At 36.0% G+C, this 22,103-nt stretch overlaps 3 protein-coding genes across 3 annotated transcripts; 1 reads left to right on the forward strand and 2 right to left on the reverse strand.

Annotated features, from left to right (window-relative positions):
• Window positions 1-232: 232 nt before the first annotated feature.
• LOC113493101 (probable cysteine protease RD19C) lies at window positions 233-3,310 on the reverse strand. Its single transcript, XM_026870921.1, has 6 exons — window positions 2,993-3,310; window positions 2,326-2,541; window positions 1,961-2,084; window positions 1,322-1,503; window positions 844-954; window positions 233-482 (listed from the first exon to the last, which is right to left on the reverse strand). The coding sequence occupies exons 1-6, from the start codon at window positions 3,222-3,224 to the stop codon at window positions 343-345; spliced, it is 1,005 nt and encodes a 334-aa protein (XP_026726722.1). The 5' UTR covers window positions 3,225-3,310; the 3' UTR covers window positions 233-342.
• A 1,256-nt stretch (window positions 3,311-4,566) lies between these two features.
• Window positions 4,567-8,191, reverse strand: LOC113493100 (cathepsin L1-like). Its single transcript, XM_026870920.1, has 6 exons — window positions 7,525-8,191; window positions 7,119-7,334; window positions 6,768-6,891; window positions 6,463-6,650; window positions 5,937-6,047; window positions 4,567-4,968 (listed from the first exon to the last, which is right to left on the reverse strand). The coding sequence occupies exons 1-6, from the start codon at window positions 7,748-7,750 to the stop codon at window positions 4,826-4,828; spliced, it is 1,008 nt and encodes a 335-aa protein (XP_026726721.1). The 5' UTR covers window positions 7,751-8,191; the 3' UTR covers window positions 4,567-4,825.
• A 71-nt stretch (window positions 8,192-8,262) lies between these two features.
• Window positions 8,263-15,492, forward strand: LOC113493108. Its single transcript, XM_026870929.1, has 12 exons — window positions 8,263-8,547; window positions 8,882-9,106; window positions 9,341-9,464; window positions 9,543-9,724; window positions 10,383-10,490; window positions 10,866-11,004; window positions 12,948-13,195; window positions 13,372-13,593; window positions 13,724-13,847; window positions 14,006-14,187; window positions 14,282-14,398; window positions 14,964-15,492. The coding sequence occupies exons 1-12, from the start codon at window positions 8,319-8,321 to the stop codon at window positions 15,104-15,106; spliced, it is 2,043 nt and encodes a 680-aa protein (XP_026726730.1). The 5' UTR covers window positions 8,263-8,318; the 3' UTR covers window positions 15,107-15,492.
• Window positions 15,493-22,103: the final 6,611 nt, after the last annotated feature.

Below are 22,103 nucleotides of genomic sequence, written 5' to 3' on the forward strand. Positions count from 1 at the left end.
TCGGTGGGTTCGAAGAGTCAGACTGTCATTACATCCATGTTAATTACTCATGCATCTGTTGTACCATTGACCATAGGTTAGTATTGTTAGTCCATCCACTTCTGGTAGGTATTCAAAATTTGACCTACTGATACATTTGATGTCTATTTGCCGATATATGGCGTATTTATATTACGCAGTGTGACTGTTTAAGGTAAACGAAAAAAATCAATTAACAACAAATTGGAACTTTATATATTTTTTACAAAATCTTTGATTGGCAGAATCATCAAAAAAAAAATACGAAATTTTTGAAATGCTTGAAGTACAATAGTTTTAATCGATGCCGTTGCTTGACTTGATCTATGCGAGAACTGATCCGGCCATTATATCGTTCATCATGCCACAGGACTGCGCGTTTTCACCACGTTGCATTTTGAAGTAACCATGGTCCATCGATTCGGTACCCCAAGAATTCTTCACAATCCAGTGTGGCTCACCCTCTGGAAGAAAACGCAGTTAAGACTTGATCATTTCACAATAACATACTTTTACACTGTCTGAATCATCCTGTGTGGCCTTTCCCTTTTCTTTATAATATGATATTAACAGTAACTGGTGTATGAAATAATAAGACAGCCACTAAAATTAATGATGTTAGTCCTTTTTGTTAAATTATACTACATTCAAGTGATCTAAAAACGATTTTATTGTATTATTCCTATGATTTTGATGCCCCCCATCCGGCCTACTCCTCGATGAAGTCACCGCAAAAAAATACTCCTTGCTCATTCTATTAACATACCCTGACCCTTAAATTTTCATCTATCCTACAGTTAATATTTGAAATCGTGCCATATTTACCGGTTCCATATCCCACCAAGAGCACAGCGTGATCGATTGATCCTTGGTCACATACTGAATCCGGTATAACGTTGCTCTCGTCAACTAACATTAATGATTCAGCTTTGATTGCTAGAACAGAACAGATGAATACCAAAATTAATAACATATTGCTTCAAACACACTTCAACAGTTGCTTTCTACAATCTTATAAGTAGACGCAACGCCAGAGGACTCGGAAACTTATAGGATTATAAATGACTAGCTGTTGCCCGCGACTTCGTCTCCATGGATCTTCTACCCACGGAGACGAAGTCGCGGAAAGTCGCGAAGTCGCGAAGATACAATGGAAACTGTGAAAAAAAACAGGGCAGGTATAAATCATAACTTATATCTTCTACCCACGGGGACAAAGTCGCGGGCAACAGCTAGTACTAGATAAAATTCTTAGATCAGTAGTTAAGACAGTTAGTAGCTGATGAATCCTCAAGCTCCTTACCGATGGAGATAGGTCCGTATTGATGCAGAAGTTGCTTCACTTTCTCCTGTGATGTCAGGTTGTAGGAGTGACACCCGGCTAATTTCACTGCCACCTTGCTTGCATCGAATGCGCATTTGCCATCTTCACCTACGTAGGGGTAATCACCTTCAGATGCAACCCCCCCAGCTTCAATGATGGACCTGATATGAAGGAAATGTTGCAGTATAGAGTACGATGTTTTATATAAATGTTTTTCAAACATAAGTTTTTGTTCAGATACTGTTAGGGAACCAGAGGATAAATACCGGAACCTTTCAACTAAAGGACCATTTTCTATCTGTCTTCAAATCAGCAGGCTGTATCTTATGAACCATGATAGCTAGACAGTTGGTATTTTCACAGATGAAGTATTTCAGTTGTCAAGGGTATGCACAGTCAAAATTTTGATGGATGACCAATATTTTTGAGGTCTTTCACTCAAGCCTATTTTTGAATGATCTTTAACACCAAATTGATGTCAACGAGGCAGACCTAGGTGGAGATAGCGGGATGACTAGGCTAAGCTTCTACCTAGTAGGAGAAGAACAGGCCTTTGCCCAGCAGTGGGACATTCCGAGCTAGTAAAAAAAACTACACATTATTTATTTTAATACGCACCTAAAGACGCTTGACATCATACCACCAGAACATCCATGATTTCTTCTATCGCAATCAACAACCTGCTGTTCAGATAAATCCAGGGCTTGTTTGTTTTTAATTAGGTACTGGCTCTCAATGTTTCCTGCAATGAATAATATAAATTTAAATAAGGAACTTCATCCTTGTGTTTCAGGGGGTTCCATTACAGCATGCTGCATGGGCAGCAGGATTGTCTGAAAATTTCACTACACGAAGGACAAATAAAGGAACACCCTTCGGCGAACCCTTATACTCCAAACGGGAGAAGCCATTTTTCGCATCCAAGATAAAAGGGTTTGTACAAAAAACACGTCACGCACAGTTTGTTTGGCTTGATGACTTACCGATCGAACTAAAAGCGTAACAACTTCTACAATGATGCTGATCCTTAACCGGTGTAACCGCATTGTGGTCTCGCCAATCAAAACTCTCCGGAGCATCAGAGTCAGGGATATCTGCATCAGTTTTGTACGGACAGTCAGACTTATAGTCTGCAACATTCAATCCCATGTACTTGTTACGGAACTCTTCAACTGTCAGATCCATAAATTGGGTTATACCTGTAAAAAAAAGGCTTACTCATATTACGCTACTAAGGGGCACTTTTCGAAAGTCAAACATTGACGACATTGAACTGCACGCTGATTTGAACACCATTCACAGCATCCTTAGAGCTGTATCTGTGAAGATGAAACAGAGCAACAAACGCCACAGGGCGCAATCTTTCAAGGGCACGTGCGAACATCACTATTGTTTGAGGACAAAACACCAAGAGATTAAAAAAAGTCAATTAGATACCTCTGTATTCGTAAGTGTGCGTTCGATTGTTAATAAATAGACCCTTGATGGCGTGCAATTGGGAGGGCGTATGTTCAGCAGTGGACGAATATGGGCTGATGATGATGATGATGATGAAACAGACGCCTTAATTTTTGTGATAGAAACACACAAACAACAGCTGTATAAGAACAAACGGTTAAAAATATATATAATACTTATGTAATGTTTTACCGAAAGCCGAAGTTTTGTGTTTTTCGTTCAAATGCAAGATTTTTTCTAAATTCTCCTTGAATATTTGGAACCGGGCGTGCTTCTCATGTTCGTGGGCGTACTCTCGGTTGTGCTTCCGGATGAAGTTCTCGAAGTGCTGCTCAGCATCCTCGATATTGTATCGCGGGGTAATGAGGGCCGCTTCCAGACCAACCGCGCATGCGCAGAACAGGAAAAACAATACCGCAGACATTACTGCTGCTTTTACTTAATGTAAGTCTGCATTAAATGGAGTGCCTTTTATACAAAAATGTACCAAATGCTTGACAAGGAATTCCTAAGCTATTTTTTTTATTGACGACAGTAAGTAAATGAAAAATTGTTTGCATGAATTTTTAAATCATGCCTAACATACAACATAACAACTTACCTTATCATGGCTACATTCCTAATTCTACATTGATTAAGATACCATTACTCGTATAATAAAATAAAAATCACACTTCACTTTTTCGTCAAGTCTCCGTAACAACTGTCAAAGATGTATAAATAACAGCCTGGAACCACAACTTACAGTGCCGTATTCAATACGGAGGGGCTCTTTATAACATAGATGGTCACTCATCCATGGATCGATCGTATTAGGTGAAGCTTAGCCTTCTCCGAAATACGAGACAGATAATCATAATAAAACGATTTGCAAATATTCGTTCGCACCTATGTCTTCTACTCTTTGTTTTTGTCTGCTGTCTAGTATTAACAATATTGATAACTTTAATACCAACATACAAATAAAATAATGGGTTGTTAATATCGTGAACAATACACAATGCTCTTGACCATGACACGACTATTTGCATGTTACCCTTCAGTGCGTTGTAGTCATAGCATAATAGCTAGTCTATTTTTAAAAAGGTAAAACTATCTAACACGAATATTTGTTAATAGCGGGGGAGTGACAAACATTCAAGTTGCATTTACAAAAACACCCAGACTCAGCAAGAGCAATAGTGGATCGTTTGTGTGATCCACCAAACTCGGGATTCGAACCCGCAAAGAGTCGCGCATAGTGGATTTTAAATACGTTTTGATAAACTATATTACTTTACAGCGATTTTTCAGCGTTAGAGCTCAGAGAAATTTAACAGATCTTCGGCGGTTACCACAGGCATATCTTTTCGTATAAAATATCTACTATATCACTTAACAGCATTCAGTCTCGAGTGTATAGGCATGGTAGGACAAATTCACGTCACTTATCGAAATGATAATATATGTTAATCTTAAAGCTGCTTCAAGCATGCGGTTTTCGATTATAATATTGTCCTCAGTATTGTCTTAGTTTTAGCAAAACCCCTGCATAATATACAAAATTGAATTACTGCATTTATTTTCAATTAATTTCAAACATGATTATGCTTTATCGTTGAGAGTATAAACTTCTATGATTTTAATGTTTAGGGTATCGTAAAGTTCCTACATCATAGCGCTTTCTAACCTCAAATTTCTTCATTTGTAATTGACAAGAAGACTATTTAAAAATATTCTCCTAAACATGAACTGTTTCTAAATAAATGTCATTCAGGAAATTATATATTTTCAGTTCTCTTCTCAGCATAAAATCCAATATTCTGAGTTCAATATTTTTAAAGGCGAAGCCATGTTAAGCAGTGGACATAAATCGGCTGAATTATTGATTAAATTACTTTTTGCTGGAATTGATGAATTTAAATTTGATAATAAATACAGAACCACAATAAAGGAAACTCCGAAAAGGATAGTTCAAAAATAAACAGAACACCATTTTGATTCATCGGTTTTATTTTTACATTTTGGAAATCCAAGGAGTATCAGTTATCCAACGATAGCTGATGATATAAAAACAGTCATCATGCCACAGGACTCCAGCCCTTCACCTCGCTCCAGCCTGAAGTACCCTTGGTCACCCTGCGAGGTTCCCCAAGAGTTTTTCAAAAGCCAGTACTTGATGCCGTTTTCTGGAATACAAAGACACGTATTTAGGTAGATCGAATTCTCTTAATTATACCCGATATTAAATTGTTCCTGGACAGATCTGATCTTTCGATTCATCAAAATTCAAAATGATCCACATTAATTTTTTGATTATGACGAATGGACTAAACATAATTTAAACACGACCATGTCCTAGGTCCGTATTACAGAAGGCTACTCAAGTCCTAATCTCTGTTTAAAACTAGATTTGAGTTGAGATTTCATTTTAGAACGCTCCTCAAGCATAGATTCGGTGATCATAGTTCAGCTGAGTGTAGATCTTATTCTAAATCATTACTCAGTTCTAGATTACTACTCAAATAGAGATTTGATGTGTGATTACTCAAGTGTGGTCGACACCGCGCTTGAGCAGAGATTTCCCTTTGAGTTAAGCAAATAATTGTGTTTTAATAGAAATAATGGATATTTTTGAAGAGTTTGATTATTACGATAATTTATTAAACGATATTTATTAAACGTTAACGTTACGCAAAGTTATTTAACAATAATTTATTTAAGATTTTAAATAAAACCTACAGTTAAAAAGCTTAATCGTCTTTAAATCAAAATATAATTATTAATTCGGTTTGAAACTAAATTCTTATTTTGAGTATGTTGAACCAGAATTTCGGGGAAGATACATTTGTAAACGAAGACAGTCTGATTCATAGACAAGACATATTCTCTGCTTGAGACGCGATTTGAATCTCGATTCAGCTGAGTGAAGTTTGAATAATGTTCTGAAATAAGAATGACCCTCAAGTGCAGATTCAATATTTAAACTATGATCAGGTGATTTAAGATCAAACTGGGCTTGAGTAGCCTTCTGTAATACGGACCCTAGTGTTGCTTATTTACGTGATTTTAGCTTCAAACTTATTTGTTCAAAAAACAAAACTCTGGAATCTTTAATTTGATGAGCATATGCATATTATTAAACTTGAATTTATACCTTCTCCATATCCAACAAGAAGAACTCCATGATTTACTTCGCCAGTACAATATTTATCTGGGATGATTTGACCCTTATAGTTCTGCATATGTAGAACTTCTGATTTCATGGCTAAAATAGGTTAAAATTTTAAGCAGATACTTGAAGAGTAGATTCGTCACAAGTATATTATAATTATATTTAAGAGTATCGAAATTAACAAGGTACCATTAAGCAATGGACTGTTCATTTTTATGTAGTACATACTCTCTTTCTCTCAGTCCAGCTAGCCAGTCCAAACCAGTCTTATGATGGGATATTGCTGTACCCAGGTTTTAGATTTAAAAACACAAAGCAGCCATTGGTACTTGGTAGTTCAATTAGTTGTTGGTCTGTGTAAAAGTGACCAGAGAATATAAGTGAGATGAAATTTACATTCACAATCTGCCATTTCATTTGAGACTTAAATAAATAACAAGTCCCAAAGATAAGAATGTGATACTTGCTCTAGGATTGATAACAAGTAAGTTGATGAAGGAGGCATTACCTACACTGAGCGGCCCTCGGTGATACAATAGCTGCTTAAGTTTCTCTTGAGAGGAAAGTCGGTATGAATCGCAGCCAATTATCTTTACCCTAAGACGATTTGAAGGCAGTAGACATTGTGGATGAGGATTATGTTGACGATATGGGTAATCTGCCTCCAGCTCGGAACCACCTAACTCCATGAGAGAACTAAAAAAATGAGATAAAACATGAAAAAGTACATGAAAACCTAAAAAAAATTAAATGATATTGCAGAATGATGTAATTGTTGAAAGGCTTGCGGATAATAAGTGAATTTTGAATTACCTGAAGGCGTTATTCATGTATCCTCCGCGGCAGCCGTGTGAGCGTTTGTCACAGTCCACAATTTGTTGCTCGGATAATACCAAGAGCTTCTTATATACCATAGCAAACTGTCCTTCGATGTTCCCTGTACCATAAATAATTAAAAAATGTAGGTGTTGGTGTCTTCGTGTTCGCCTTTAAAAAGAACAAGAAGTTATCTCGTGAATGACAAGAGACACAAATATCATGATATTATTATTCAGTACCTCAATTGTTGAATTTTCATGTCAGGAGGCGAAACTTCCAAATGCTGCTTGAATTGTGAAAACACCACATATTAAAGGAAAATATTAAAACCCAAATCTTACGTACCGGTTGCACTAAACGCGTAACAAGAATTGCAATCCTTCTGATCCTTCACAGGTGTCACGACATTGTATTTCGTCCAATCATGGCTGGGTGGTGCATTGATATTGGGAATATTTCTATCAGTAAGCCTATTGCAGAGAGCAATAGACTCGTTGACTATCAAACCAGAATGCGTCATCAAAAACTCTTCAAGTGTATGATCCATATATGGAGTAAAGTCTGCAAAAAATACGATTGTGTTTGAAACAGCTTTAAAACAAAGAATCTATTTCATTGGACAAACCGAACTTAAAGAAATTAAAACTCTAAATACATAATTGTATATTGCAAAATCAATCAAAATCTTAAGAAAAAATTTAAAGGCACTCCAACTTCAGCTGGTATCTTCAATACCAATAAAAAACATTACCAAAAGAATGTTGATGATGAAATCGACCCATTTCGTTAAGTCTTTGCAGGTTTTCCATGAATATATTAAACCTATATTCTCGTTCTTGAAAATCATGATACACTTTATTGTGATGTTGTATAAAGTAGTTGAATTGCTCGTCGATAGCGAAGCGAGACAGCGGCGTCACACACCAGACCGGCGCAAGCGCAGACAAACATCCTAAAACCAGTATACACGATATCATTTCAAGACCACAAAGACTTATGACTGAAAGAATAACTTACTAATTGTTATTATATTTATAGGTGCCTGAAAACGAAACTATTCAAAAAATCAATAAATTGTTAAAATTATCTTGGATACGACACGTGCAAGAGATAAAGACAACCGAGTATGTATAGGTAAGTAATATAGAAGATTTTTCTTGATTTAAACAATCAATAAACCGTGTAGGCACTCAAATTCATCCATTCCCGGTACATCTCTTGTCGTCACAATCAGATATTAATCTAAACATCAAGATACGATACAAGGTCCGTAAAAACTAATTTAGGGTACTGCAAGGTAAAACTGTTATCAATACATAACATGCACGGAATGCATGCATGGAAAAATATTTACATATGAACTAAGTTATTTCCAATATCCGAGTCAAAATGTCGTTGGTATTTAAATTATTCAATATTACTTCCATACCTACCTGGATACTTCAAAGTTTTCCGATTACCAGCATTCCTGATATTTTCTTTGCGGTATATAAACGGTGCCATTTCTCCAGTTAGATAGGATTGAACTGTCCGTACACTGTTACAATGGTTTCTTCATTGCTACTTTTGTGTGCTTGTCTGGTGGGACTGGTGTCATCAAGGATACCCCCCTTATATAAACCTCAAGATGCACATGTTCACTTCCAGCGTTTCATAGAACAATACAACAAATATTACGAAACTGAACATGAGAGGCAAATGCGATTCGAAATATTCAAAGAGAGTTTGGAAGAAATCAACCGTTTCAACGAAGATAGTGAACACGCATTCTTTGGTAATCACATTAATATAATTTTATTTTTTTAACGTACCATTCTTGAGGAGCTCGCTGCAGAAGTAGATCGACCACAGGTGAAACTACTCTTGTTACTGTTGGTCCGTTGACGGGTGATGGTCTAAATCAGAAAGGCATCCGCTTAGACTGGAACCCAACATATTAAGGAAAAGGCTAATATGCTAATGAACTTACCATGCTTTGGGGATCCAAGCAACATGGCAATAATTTCTTTCGAAAACATGTATCTTTCTTGGTCATAAGAGAAACATTTAACAAATTTTGTGGTGAGTATCTTTAAAATTGACATTAGTATAATTCTTTTTGCTTTTAGGTGTGACGGAGTTTTCTGACATGACAGCCGAAGAATTCACTAACACTTACACCTGTATGGGAGGTCAGAACTTCACAAGCCTGGGCTCGTTGTGCAACGTGGTTTCTGAAAATGAAATTCAAAACACCGATGCCCCCGACTCTTTCGACTGGCGTAAGAAGAACGTTGTCACTCGAATCAAAAATCAATTAAAATGTGGTAGCTGTTATTCTTTCAGTTCAACAGGTTAGTTCATGCACAATTCAAAGAATTTTACAAGCCAATATGAAATTGACCATCATTTAGCTACCACGGTTCTTGCGATATAGCCAGGTGACGACTGAACAGTTTCGTTTTAATCATTCGGATAGCTACGGTAACCCACATACAAACAAAAATATATGTGTTTTCTTATCAAAGAAAAAATATGTACAAACAAGAACAAAACAGTTTTAAATATTTGGATTTCGTCTGCTCTAGGTTTCATAGAGGCACAATACGCCATGAAACACAACAGCCTGGAGGAATTCTCTGAACAGCAGATAGTTGACTGTGACAGGGGTTCAATGGGTTGCATAGGTGGAACAATGGCATCGGCTTTCAGGTAACACAGTTATCTTTTTGGAATTCATAATTACCGTAGAATATTTCCCTAGAACTAAAAACATGGAAAACATTGCAGCACGATAATAAACCAAGGAGGATTGGAATTGGAGACAGGCTACCCATATCAAGGACGCCAAGGTCGTTGTCAATACCAACCTGGTAAGGCGATGGTAAGGCTGAGTGGGTGTTCTACGTACAATCTATCGTCACAAGAGAAACTGAAGCAGCTGTTGCATTCCGTGGGACCTATAGCAGTTGGCAAGTATTTTATTTAAATTACTGAAATATGCCTTACGGTCAAGTAAGGCTAAGTATGAATTAGTTTTTGTTGTTCGATCTCTAAGTAGTGATTCTTTTACAAAATGTGTCTCTGTTACTATCTTAAGTACTCTGACAAACGGTGAAGGATCACATCGTAAGAATCCTAGATTCCAAATATTGGAAAACTAAAAGCGCCAACTTTCCTTTAAACCTTTTCTATATTGAAAAAGGGATGTGCCCATTAGTGGGAAGCTTATTGGTTGTTATTATTATGGAGTTAAGTAGTTCTTACATCAAAATACGTCTTCCTAAATTATTGGCTTTATTTTTTTTTTACGAAAATAGCTAGAAACCTAAACCAATGCCATAAATCTAAATGATGTCTACATTGATATATGATTATAAGCATTTCCTAAATTTAAAACCATAAAATCAGGAGTCACATTGTGGAACTGATTGATTAATAGCCTAGTCTCACTTCCAAAATAGTTAAGGCTTACTTACATAAATAGCTCAAAATAAGGAACCTTTATGTACGAGAGAAACTGGCCTGTTGGTCTAGTGATTAGGCTTCGCTTAGTTTGAGATTAGGTCGCATTGTGTGAAGGTTGCTTGTAACTTTGTAGCAAATTATAATTACGATTGTATCTCACAGCTGTGAGAGCTTCTAACTATAGAAACTATCACGGAGGCATCATGACCGATGATTTCTGCGGCTATGACAGAGTCAATCACGCGGTACTGCTGGTGGGATACGGAACAGGTGAGTGTTACTATTGTGTTGTCTGTAGCTATCAAATCTTTTCCTTAAAGACGAAATTCTCAAATGCTCAACCCTTCCCTATATGGGAACATCTATTGGCTGGTATTATAATAAACGGAATAACGTGGATAAAATTTTCCTCATCAAATTATTTCCGATGAGTTATTCTGGATGGATTTAAGTTTTTTCTTCACTTCTTCTGTATACTTTACAATAACTTCTTGTCCATTCCTAGATGTTTTTTTCTAGTGCTATTGGTAAAACGCCTGGTAAAAGACTCGTCAAATCCTTTATTCTTACTCTACATTTCAAAGTACATTTTGAGGCATGTTTTTCTTCACACATTTTGTATGGATTTCTTTATTTGTTTTACAGAGAATGGTCATCCATACTGGATTGTCAAGAACTCCTGGGGTACCAGCTTTGGGGAGCGAGGATACTTCCGAGTTTCCCGCGCTTCGGATTCCGACTCTTGCGGCATGTTTAACAATATGATGGCGACTGCTACCATTGTGTAATGCTCCAATACATTTTATTTTATCAAATTTCCTTGTTCTGGTTTTGGTGTGTTTCAATAAATTGCATTCAGAATTATTTCGTTCTTTTAATATAATTTTATCCATATTACTGTGCATTGATTAGAGTTTAGTAGTTATTGTCATTTAGACATGTTATCAGGGACATAAGATATTAGTATAACTGTTACAACTATAAGTAAGATACTGGATGGGCTTACAAGCAGGAAAAAGCTATAATACTGGTCAAGTGCCAGTCGGACTCGCCAAACTGAGGGTTTCCTACTTAGGCTTAAGATAAACAAATCGTTTGGGTGACAAATAATTTTATGGATTATGGATTTCCACTCTCGATGTTTTTGTCACCTGCCGGCAAAATTGGTGATCGTAACAATAGCTGAAATACACCATCTGTCAAAATTGCAACTGCCTAGCTATGCACGCAAGGACAAATAGCGGTTTGTAGGGAAGCTTGTAGATTACGTGAAAGATGAAGAGTGGTACAAATAAATGGTAGAAAATATAAATTAAGACGTAATTAGGAAAGGGGCAAGGAAATGATGTTCAATGTACAATTAAAAGACACGTTCACAGTATTTTATTTTATCAGGCCGACGAAGACACAGAGATTTGACTACATATAAAGAGTAGCGTTTTGGACTTAACTGAATATTAATTTTCCACGCGAGAATATCTGGATTTTGAAACTTCAATTTCCGAAACATAAGTATATTAGTAGGTATTAAATAAAGGGATATAAAAACTAAATTTGAATCAAAACTTATCGTTTTTTTATTTATAATAAAAACTTTAGGCTTTACCAATTTAATAAAAATGAAAATTGAAGTTAAGCAAAAGGAAATGGCTTCCAGCTACTAATGTTTTACAAGGAGCGACTGCCAGCTGACCTCCTCAATCCCAACCTGACAACACGATAACCCTGGATTAGACTGGTTGTCAGACTTACTGGTTTCTGACTACCCGTAACGACTATCAAAGATGTGTTATTAAGAACCGAGAATTAACGTGCCTTCCGAAACGCGGAGGAACTCGTTATGACATAGATGGTCACCCATCCATCCACCGACCGTAACAAGCATAGCTTAAACCGTGATCGAACCATTTGTGCAGTTGCAGCTTCACCAACCGCATATCGATCGATATCTAACGAAGCTGATACAACTGGTTTTCATTTTGGTTTGATACTACCATTGCAAGAATTAACCGAGAGCCGAATTGCGGTTGTAAGCCATTAAAGGCTCTACCACCATGTCTTAAAGCATATTGTGCGATATATGGCGTAGAGCGGTATCTCTTTTACACCCGTAATGACAACACTTTAAGGCGTGGTGGTAGAAATTCTGGCGATATGGCTATGGCCATGGTGAAAATGAAATGCTTATCTACATTGTAAGCAGCTCGTTTAGCCCCAACAACGGCACTAGTAATGCCATAAATAGTTATTGCTGGGGTAGAAATTCTGGCGACCTGTAGCTATGACCATGGCGAAAGTCAAATGCTTATGACATTTTAAGCAGCTCGTTTAGCCCCAACAACGGCAAAATAATTATTCCTACTGAGTATTTAGATATCGTTTTCATTAGATTGATTTTATTTCATATCATAAATCAAAATTTGTCTTCGTCAACTAACTTCAACGCATCGTTTTATTTTTATTTCATAAAAAAAATGTTGTACTTTTCAATTAAATTTAGACCAACATCCATGTTATTTATGATTATTAAACCAGGCAGTTTTGGTGCATTATTTTAACACATAATCACTAAGCACATCCATTCGATTATGACGACAATGTTACATAGCTGAACTACGGAATTTAAACGAAATAAAACGTAAAGTATTTTCTTTACAGTTTGGCCTAGAAACATAGAATTACAGAAATTCTTGTTTAAACTATAAATACGGACTAAGCATTGTTGTAAATTGTAGTTGATTGTTCTGTGATGTATTTACCGTTAGTGTACTTCTGCGCATGCGCGCTAGGGCTCACACACGCCGACTTTGAACCGTTCAAACTTGAGCATGCAGAGCATCACTTTGAGCGCTTCATCATAGAGCATGAGCGCAGCTACGCCCATGAATATGAGAAGAAAATAAGGTTCCAAGTATTCAAGGACAATTTGGAAAAGGCCAACGTTTTGAACCAAAAGAGTGGTCAAGCAATGTTCGGTATAGTCGACAATATAATTAAAAAAAAACGCTGATTTAATGATGAATACATAATGATGAATAATAGGATATCTTCAATTCTGGAATCCGGCAGAAACAACCACTTACAATTAAGACACCCCGCATCACAGTCTCAATGATAAGTTCTTGAATCAAAACGGATATTTCACTTTCAGGTATAACACCATTCTCTGACCTTACAACTGAAGAGTTTGTCAGAGACTACACTGGATTGCAGACAACTTTAGGAGATGAAAACCTTTGTAAAGTATTCCCTTTACTTCCAAACAAGTATCAGGGTGAAGCAGCAAGATCATTTGACTGGCGTGATTGTCATGCCGTCACTCCAGTAAAGTACCAAGGAAGCTGTGGCAGCTGTTACGCATTTAGTGCTATAGGTGAGGAAAATGAAATAGCATAGTGTTGGCTAGAGGCCGCATCGTGTACAGGAACGCTTACAGTGACCTCAGTATTTGCGCTAAAACCTACAATGTGTGTGTAATTTAAGCAAACTGTCATTTATTTCAGGTAACATTGAGAGCCAGTACGCTATTAAAACCAAGAAACTCGTATCGTTATCGGAGCAGCAGATAGTCGATTGTGATGAAACTAATGCAGGTTGTTGTGGGGGGTACCCATCTAATGCATTCAAGTGAGTTTGAATTTCTCTACTAGAATATTAGAATTAAAATACTCTCTCAGTGTAAAGGAGCCTTACACAATTTACTGGCCTTAAGTAGTAGTTTTAAATTCTGCTGTCTTTTCATTATTTCTGTTTTCTTTTCTTCATCGACATGAAAATATTAACAGGAAGCTAATACAACAAGGGGGTCCCCAAACCAACAAAGATTATCCATATGTTGGGAAAGTTCAACATTGCAAATTTGATGAGAGAATGGTGCGCGTGCGACTAACCGCCTGCCAGTCTTACAATTTCACTTGCCAAGAACACGTAGAAAAACTTTTGTACAATTATGGACCTATCTCTATAGGTAATAAGGTTTCTTATATAATACCACCAAGATTTTTTGAAATTTTCAAGTTGGATAGTATTTGTGTTTTGTTTTTTCAAATGTTTATTTTTAGCAATCAAATCAAATCATCTCCAGTTATATACTGGTGGAGAAGGAGGCATCATCAACGATGACGTGTGTGATGTTGGTGATATCAATCACGCGGTTTTACTCGTGGGATATGGTGAAGGTTTGTATATTACTATTACTAGATCTTATATTATAGCACACTAGCTGTTGCCCCGTGGTGAGAACATATAAGTTAGGAATTTTTGATCGAAGATGAATATTTTTCCCCGTTTTTGCCACATTTTTCATTATATCTTCGCTCCTATTAGATGCAGCGTGATATTGCCTAAAAACTTCCTCGATGAATGGTCTATTGAACACAAAAAATATTTTTTCAATTTGAACCAGTAGTTCCTGAGATTAGCGCGTTCAAACAAACAAACAAACTCTTTAGCTTTATATATTAAGTATAGATTTAAAAATCGGCCGTCCCTCTTTCTCCTTGGTCAAGTACATACAAAACATCTAAGAAAAATTGGACAAGCTTAACTCAGTAACTTCAAAAACAGTGATTTAAATGATCTGCCTTATAAAAAAAAATGGTCACATTTTATATTCAACTTCGTTAGTTCCTAAATATTAAATTGGGCATTCATATGATCTAGCTGATCATATGATCATATCAGCTCATATGATTGCAGATCATATGATTTAATTTTGCGAAGTAACATTTTCTCGTGTTCCAGAGAAAGGGAAGCCATACTGGATTGTAAAGAACTCCTGGGGGCAGAATTGGGGAGAGAAAGGATATTTCAGGATGCAACGCGGACCGCACGCTCAGTCCTGTGGAATGATGAATAAATGGATGGCAACTTCTACCATAGAATGATAGAAGTATTTCCTAATAATCTTGTACATCTCGACAAACATAGCAAAGTACCTTATTCCATGGCAAGTAGTGAATAAAATCATATTTTGAATTAGCAAATCATTTTATTTTCGTGGGGCATGATGTGGATCTTGATTTACTCGACAACATTTCTAATCTTATTTTGTTTTCTAAACTAAAAATTATTGGTAGGTATTTAGGTACTTATAGAGACTTTATCAGTAAACTATTTATTCAAGCAACTAGAAAAGGATTTTATTACAACGAAAGCAAAGATTCCTTGAGTACACCAACTGTAAATAAAATATAATATGAACCTACGGGCAATATTCATTTCAGCCACAACTTCACGTCTTATCTCCACCAAAAGTTGACAAAGCGACGAAATCTAATATAATTTTCGATAGCTATTCAAATTATATCAAACGCATTAAATCGAGACAGCATTATAGCAACACAAAGTTTAATTTAACTCACAATACATTTTCAAGTAACAAACGCCATTATTGGCTAAACATCGGCCAAAGAACCCGCTCTTGTGTCAGTTTCATTTGATATTTCCATTAAATTTCAATTTCGAGACTCATCTTCTCTGACAATGGATCGTTCTACAATGGGTTTGAGCGAGTGCTTCTGTTGCACCTATATTATTTGTCTTGAATGTAATGAGAGAGTGGTTACTTGGAAAGAGCAAATTTCACGCCGATCCATGTATGGTGTAAATCCAGGATTCCGAGCAACGTATTGTTGGGTATTCATTGATGATTTTTTTTCTGCTCCGCCCCGCTAGCCATTGTGGCCGGCGATGGCGGCGGATACAATTTTTCTCACATCTTTAGGGTTCTGTGAGCCCATATTACATTCATACCACAGCTCCACATTTTTCGACTGAAGCAAACTCTGTCTTTGGTCTTCGGTTTGTAACCAAAATGGTTGAAGGAGTTTTGTTTGTGAAGTTTAATTTTCACATTAGTACCTACTTCGTCTTATTCCAAGATTGGGATGATATCATTGGAATATGTAAGTACTATATATGTAGTCACTTTTATTATACATTTCTTACATATGCTTCATTTTGAACTAACCGTATAAAAAAGAAAAGAAATAATCATACAGAACCAAAAACCACCTGAACCCTTACCCGCCGTTATAACAATGGAGCTGCATTGTAACATTTGTATTTTAATACACACGACAAAATCGGTATAGATAAATAATGCTTAGTTTTTTTTATCATTTGTTAAGCTTGAATGGTCGGTTCCAGAGCGTCTGGCCGGCCGGCGGCCATACTGACGTTCGTTTCGTTCATTCATCATTGCACCGTAGAATATATTCATCATATAATATACCACAAAGGTCCTTTGTATCTAATTTATTGGGTCCATAAGTATTGTGGGTGTTTTTGGAAACTTGGTCGAGTTTTGAGAATGGCTGTTTCTATTGGTTCGTGTGATGTTAGCGGTCGAGTGCTTAGAAGGACTTTATGTGGATAGAGGTACACTATCAGTTTACGTTCAGATGTGACTTTCCTTTGCTGATTTTAAAACTGATAAACTGTTTTCTTACGTTAGACCAACATAATTGTAACATTACTTTGGAGAATTGATTTATGGTCAAGTGCATGTTTAGTCTTCGTCAGCTTAATTTTCAAAAAATAAAATTAAATGTTAATATCAAAACGACTCTACAAGCAGTCATAGTAATGGTTGTAAGCCTTCATTATCTTGATTCTTTAATATCATGGACATCCGGTGTCCGCCCACCGACGAATTTAATGTAATCGGTACATTACACACAATTGCTTACACCTTCCTTTTTTTGTTCGTGTAAACTGATCATGTGTGATATTGTATACTTGAAGCATGTCAGGTGTTGGATCATATAGCTAATCTTCTTTGGTAATGAATAGGTATTTGTCACCTGTAGTAGTGTTTTCATTTGTTTAATTATGATTGAAATTGTTTTTTTTTTCGTTTTTCAAACTTGGATACACTTTTAGCTTGAAGTGCCGGTGGGAAAATCTTTTAACTTATTTTTTATTTTTATCTTCGAAATCTAAACGTGTGGACATGATACAATGCCTTACATTTTGGCATAACAAAACGCTATTGTTACCGCTACTAAGCAAACTTTGACTTCTAATAATACCCAGACAACGAAATCAAGTTTATTAAGAAAACAATTTTATACCTAAAAGGGTGTTTATCATATTTATCAATGTCTGTTCACCCCCTTAAAGATAGGCGTCGGACCGTGTCAGATCCTAACCAAACTGCCCGCGGCCAAGATTAGGAAACGAGTTATATCTTTCGTCCTCGTCTAATGCTTACTGAAAGAAAGAGACGGGTGGATTATGACGGGGTTTGAGCAGGTTTCGAAAAAATCCAATGTTACTTGTTCGACAGGTTATAACAAGGAACGTGGGTGCCATTGTCCATTTAGTACGCGATTGTTATGGACTTAAGGTATTGAGGGTCGTTCTGAATGGAGGACATTAGGAAGTTTCATGTGAATGTTACAGAATATTTGGTGACTCCCTGACCTTGGGAGCGTCCAGTTGTGGCCATTGTAGGGAGGATAAAATGCTTTGAGATGTTTTAGTTTCCGTGTTCATCTCTTGCATGGACTGGTTTCTTATGGGAAGGATTAGGTTACTATTCACGCGATATTTTGCTTGATGTTACCTTGTTATGTTTGATCGGTGGTGATTACTTAATTGGGCAAGTGATACAGTAGGCTGTAATTCAGGAACTATAGACTCTAGAACTATTACAAATTTCTTCGGTTTAATAATATCATACAATAAAACCACCAATAGCGCTAGAACGCCAGTTTTACTTTTACATGTTTATTTTTTAACAGGATCAAAAATTCCGTCGATAATTATTAAAAAATAACACTCCACCGAGTCTTGCAACGTGTGATTTCTCACTCTTTTCTTTAAGATTTAATTGCGTGTAAATATTGTTTAAAGCCCAATTTTTTCAACAGGACAATCCGATTTTGCAATCAATAACAAAATTAGAACTTAATTTCTAAAATTCTATCTAAGAAATAAAAAGTATCTAAAATATGTTTACCTTACCCCACCTCACCCTAACTCCAAAACCCTTCACATTACTTCATAACGGCATACATATAAAAATAACTATCCTTTGACGATTACACCTTTATAATCGGCCGAGCGATCTCAAAACGATTGGACACCAGAATCGAGAGACTACTTACCTAAGGGAACATGCCCCATGCTTCCATGGATTTCCCAAACAGATCAAAGCTCGCATGAAAAGCCACTTGGCTTTAAACGCCACTTATGTAGCTTTGATTTTCTGAATAGAGCCTATTATGACCGCAGTTATTCGTCTGTTATATAAATTGATCGCTTTGAAATAAAATGGATCATTTTTTTTTAAATCAAAGTGAGTTGATTTTATTTTTAGGTTATTTAGAAATGTACCCACGTTAATTGTGATTGAGAGTGTATTTTTTTTGGTTAAGGTAAATTTTTGTTACCTGTTATGTGTTGATAATTGATTTTGTTCAAGATGATTCTATATATAGAAATTTAAAATTAAGAAAATCATTTTCCCCTTCGGTAGGTACTTTTAGGTTTAAAGAGTCTTTATTCTCAATAAAAACATTACATGTCACTTACTTGAGAACAGAAAAACATAAGTAAGGTTAGGTTCGACAACATTTGGTTCAGACTAAAAACAATAAACAAGTTCCATCGAATACATTCATTTGTTAGATATTCTGATTTGAAAGTAAATATTGGCTAAGCTGAGTTTTGAATGCATTAAATGAGTGCAGGTGTCTTATGCGTGAAGGTATCTTATTGTATAGCTGTGCTCCTTCAAATGTGAGCATTTTTTTGCCGTAATTAGTTCTTATTTTTGGTAAAACCAATAAACTTGCTCGCCGGGTACTTCGCTGACTGAGTTGTTTATATTGGGTAAGTGTAATATTTGTATGGATAGTTTTGTTGAGAACTTTTCTGATAAAAATGCATATATTGTAGGTATATAATTGTTTTATAGTCATTATTTTTGTGTCTCTGTATATTTTTGTCGTTGCTGTTAAGTACGGATAGTTGAAGAGCATTTTTATCAGTTTATTTTGTGTGATTTGTAATTGTGACAGTTTTGTTTTTGGTGCACTGCCCCATATTTCAATTAAGTATAGCAAGTGTGGCTTCACAAGGGAATTATAAATAGTGTATCGCAATCTTTGTGGAATGCATCTGACTATATTGTGCAGAGCTCCGACTAATGACGAAAGCTTATTTTTGACGTAGTCAATGTGAACATTCCAGGAGAGGGAGCTGTCTATTCTAAGCCCGAGATATTTTTCGCAAGATTTTAGTTGTAACGGCTCATTATTTATTGTAAGTGGATTAAATGGAGGGATATGTTTGTTTTTTGCCTTATATATTACATAGCATGTTTTCGACGTGTTTATTGTTAAAAGGTTGAACTGAAACCATGTAAATAGGGAATTTAAACATCTACAAATTACAGGCAAGTAATGACTACCTTATTTGCCTCTAATTTGTAGATGCCTTGGATAGTATAGATGGTATCCAAGGCCTAGGCTTATTTTCTGTTAATAAAAGTAAGTACTTTGCTTTGCCAACTACGTCACTTGGTGAAAATCAAACTTATTTCTTAAAAACACCAGTTAAATAATACACTTTAAAGTTATTCACTTAATTCTCCATTATCAAACTGATGGATATCGGAAGCAAACACTGACATATGTTGTGTGACGTCACGGCGGCCATTTAATTTGTAATTTGATTACGTTTGTATTAGGATGTCACCGTTTAATGACATTTAGGTGAGTATTGTGACAGTTGCAGCCATGCATAGCTAATGACAGCGTATGTTCTGTTATGGTAACTTGTAACGTGCTTTGCAAGCAATTTATTTTAATTGACAAATTACAAATGAGTTTGTTCTACTTTTTAAATTCCAGAAGCGTTTTTTTTTTATGTAAATATTTAAACAATTAGACGTTAATTTTAGGCACTCGCAAAAGACGTCTGTAATAACGAAAGATGGATCTCATCTAGATAATACAAACAATTAGAACTTTTCACTTTAAATCACTATCTTTTATCGGTATGTTCCTAATTATGTCACGTCCTAAAATATTTCGTTCACCTCTTTCAAAGTTATTTTCCGAAACACAACACAAACCAATTAATAATATCATAGACACTAAAAATGTATCCAGAATTTAAATTCCGAATGCTGGTGCCATTCTGTCTGCCGTGGCAGACGTTACGGCACCTACCTGGCATCCGATCCCTGTTGCATCCTACTCACACATACGAACGTATGATATATTAGAGCGAGACAACATTACCTCATTCCTTTCATTTGAATGAAGGTAAAAAAACATGGCGCAAGTACGATTTTGTTTGTTCTAGCCGCCCGAACTGACCCACGTCATTATAAAGTGTTATCACAGATGAATATATTTTTAATGCTGGCTTTTTTTCCTTTTTAAATGTGTGAGGAATGATATTTTTAAAATTTTTAAAGTATATGTAAGGTATTCAGAAGGTTTTTTTCTCATGGAGTCTATTATTTTTTAAACGTTTTCAAAAGCTTATGAACCTGCGTGGTGTCAAACACAATAACTGAAGAAGCTTGAAATTAATTAAATCGTACATCGTATTTCATAGTCGTCATAAAAAAATATATGTCACGATTATCTAGTAATAGGACGGATAAACAATCGTACTCAGAGTATTACCGTATATCAATAACCCTCAACAAAATACCAACCTCGTTGTTTTAAAACTCCTTCATGTTTGATGTAAGATTTTCCCATATACTATGGCCACCAGCGCCCGCGCATCGCGGAGTGATCGAACTCCATTTTATTAAAGGTTTTATTAATGTACAAGGATGGTCGGAGGCATTTTTATATCCCTGCCTCGCTCCCGAACGAGCCGGCGTGACGTGGGAACTGAGAGCGGTGACTTTTCATATTTTTTTTAATATAATGTCGCGTTTTTAAACCAACCTTTGAGTTGAATCGTATTTGTTGAGTCTGAGACGTAAATTGGTGTTGTTGAATAAAATAGTGATTGAAAATCATATCTTCGTATCTAATAGTCGTCTGTTACGAGTGTTGTATGCATTACCCCGGAATTAACTTTAGTAGTAAGCAGAGGCGTGCTGTACTAAACAGAATAAAAGGATAGTTTTAAACTTTAGAAGTACTCACGTATCCTATTATATCGTCCTAAAAAGCTGGCATCTTTGCAATTGTATATCTATTGAAAGGTGATTGAGTGATTTCTCCAAAAGTATAATTTGGTATGTAATATACTTACAATATCAGAGGCCAAGCAAAATAGACAAAAAAAAGTTACTATTAAAACTACACGACAGTTACTTACGCCTAAAACATTCGTACGAAGTTCAAAAGCTATCACGCAATGATTTACACAACGAAATTAGACTAGGGTTGTCACACAAGGGGCGGCACAAACCATGTCAAATTAAATTGCTCCATACAAAGACTGAACAGAATAATAAAGTAAACATTATTTATGGGCCGTGTTTTAAATCTTATTTTATGGGAAATGTGGTTGAAGAGCTTAACGGCAGCTTAGCAGGTGACAGTGTCCGGTATTGGCCGGTACTAGCCAGTTTCAGCCAGTTCTATCCGGTTTCTACTAGATTAATCATTAGGGGGATTTTTTGCCAAGTCATTGTGACGTTAGAATTAGTTACAGTTTGTACTGTACGTCATTGTTCGTATCGTTATTCGCATTGATTGGAGCTTTTGGGTCAGTTGGGAAAGGAAGGACTCTTTTTTTTTAACGTTTTATTCCGTTGAATAAGGAAATAGGTAAGTACGATAATAAGTGTTAATCATGGGAACGTTTAAGTCCGCACTTTGTACAAGTCACTTTTTGTACTGTTTTTTTTTAAACTAAAAACATTTCAACAGTATTTGATTACAGGAGAGAAAAAAA

This window comes from Trichoplusia ni, chromosome 4, assembly GCF_003590095.1.
Source record: "Trichoplusia ni isolate ovarian cell line Hi5 chromosome 4, tn1, whole genome shotgun sequence".
Taxonomy (NCBI): Eukaryota; Metazoa; Arthropoda; class Insecta; order Lepidoptera; family Noctuidae; genus Trichoplusia; species Trichoplusia ni.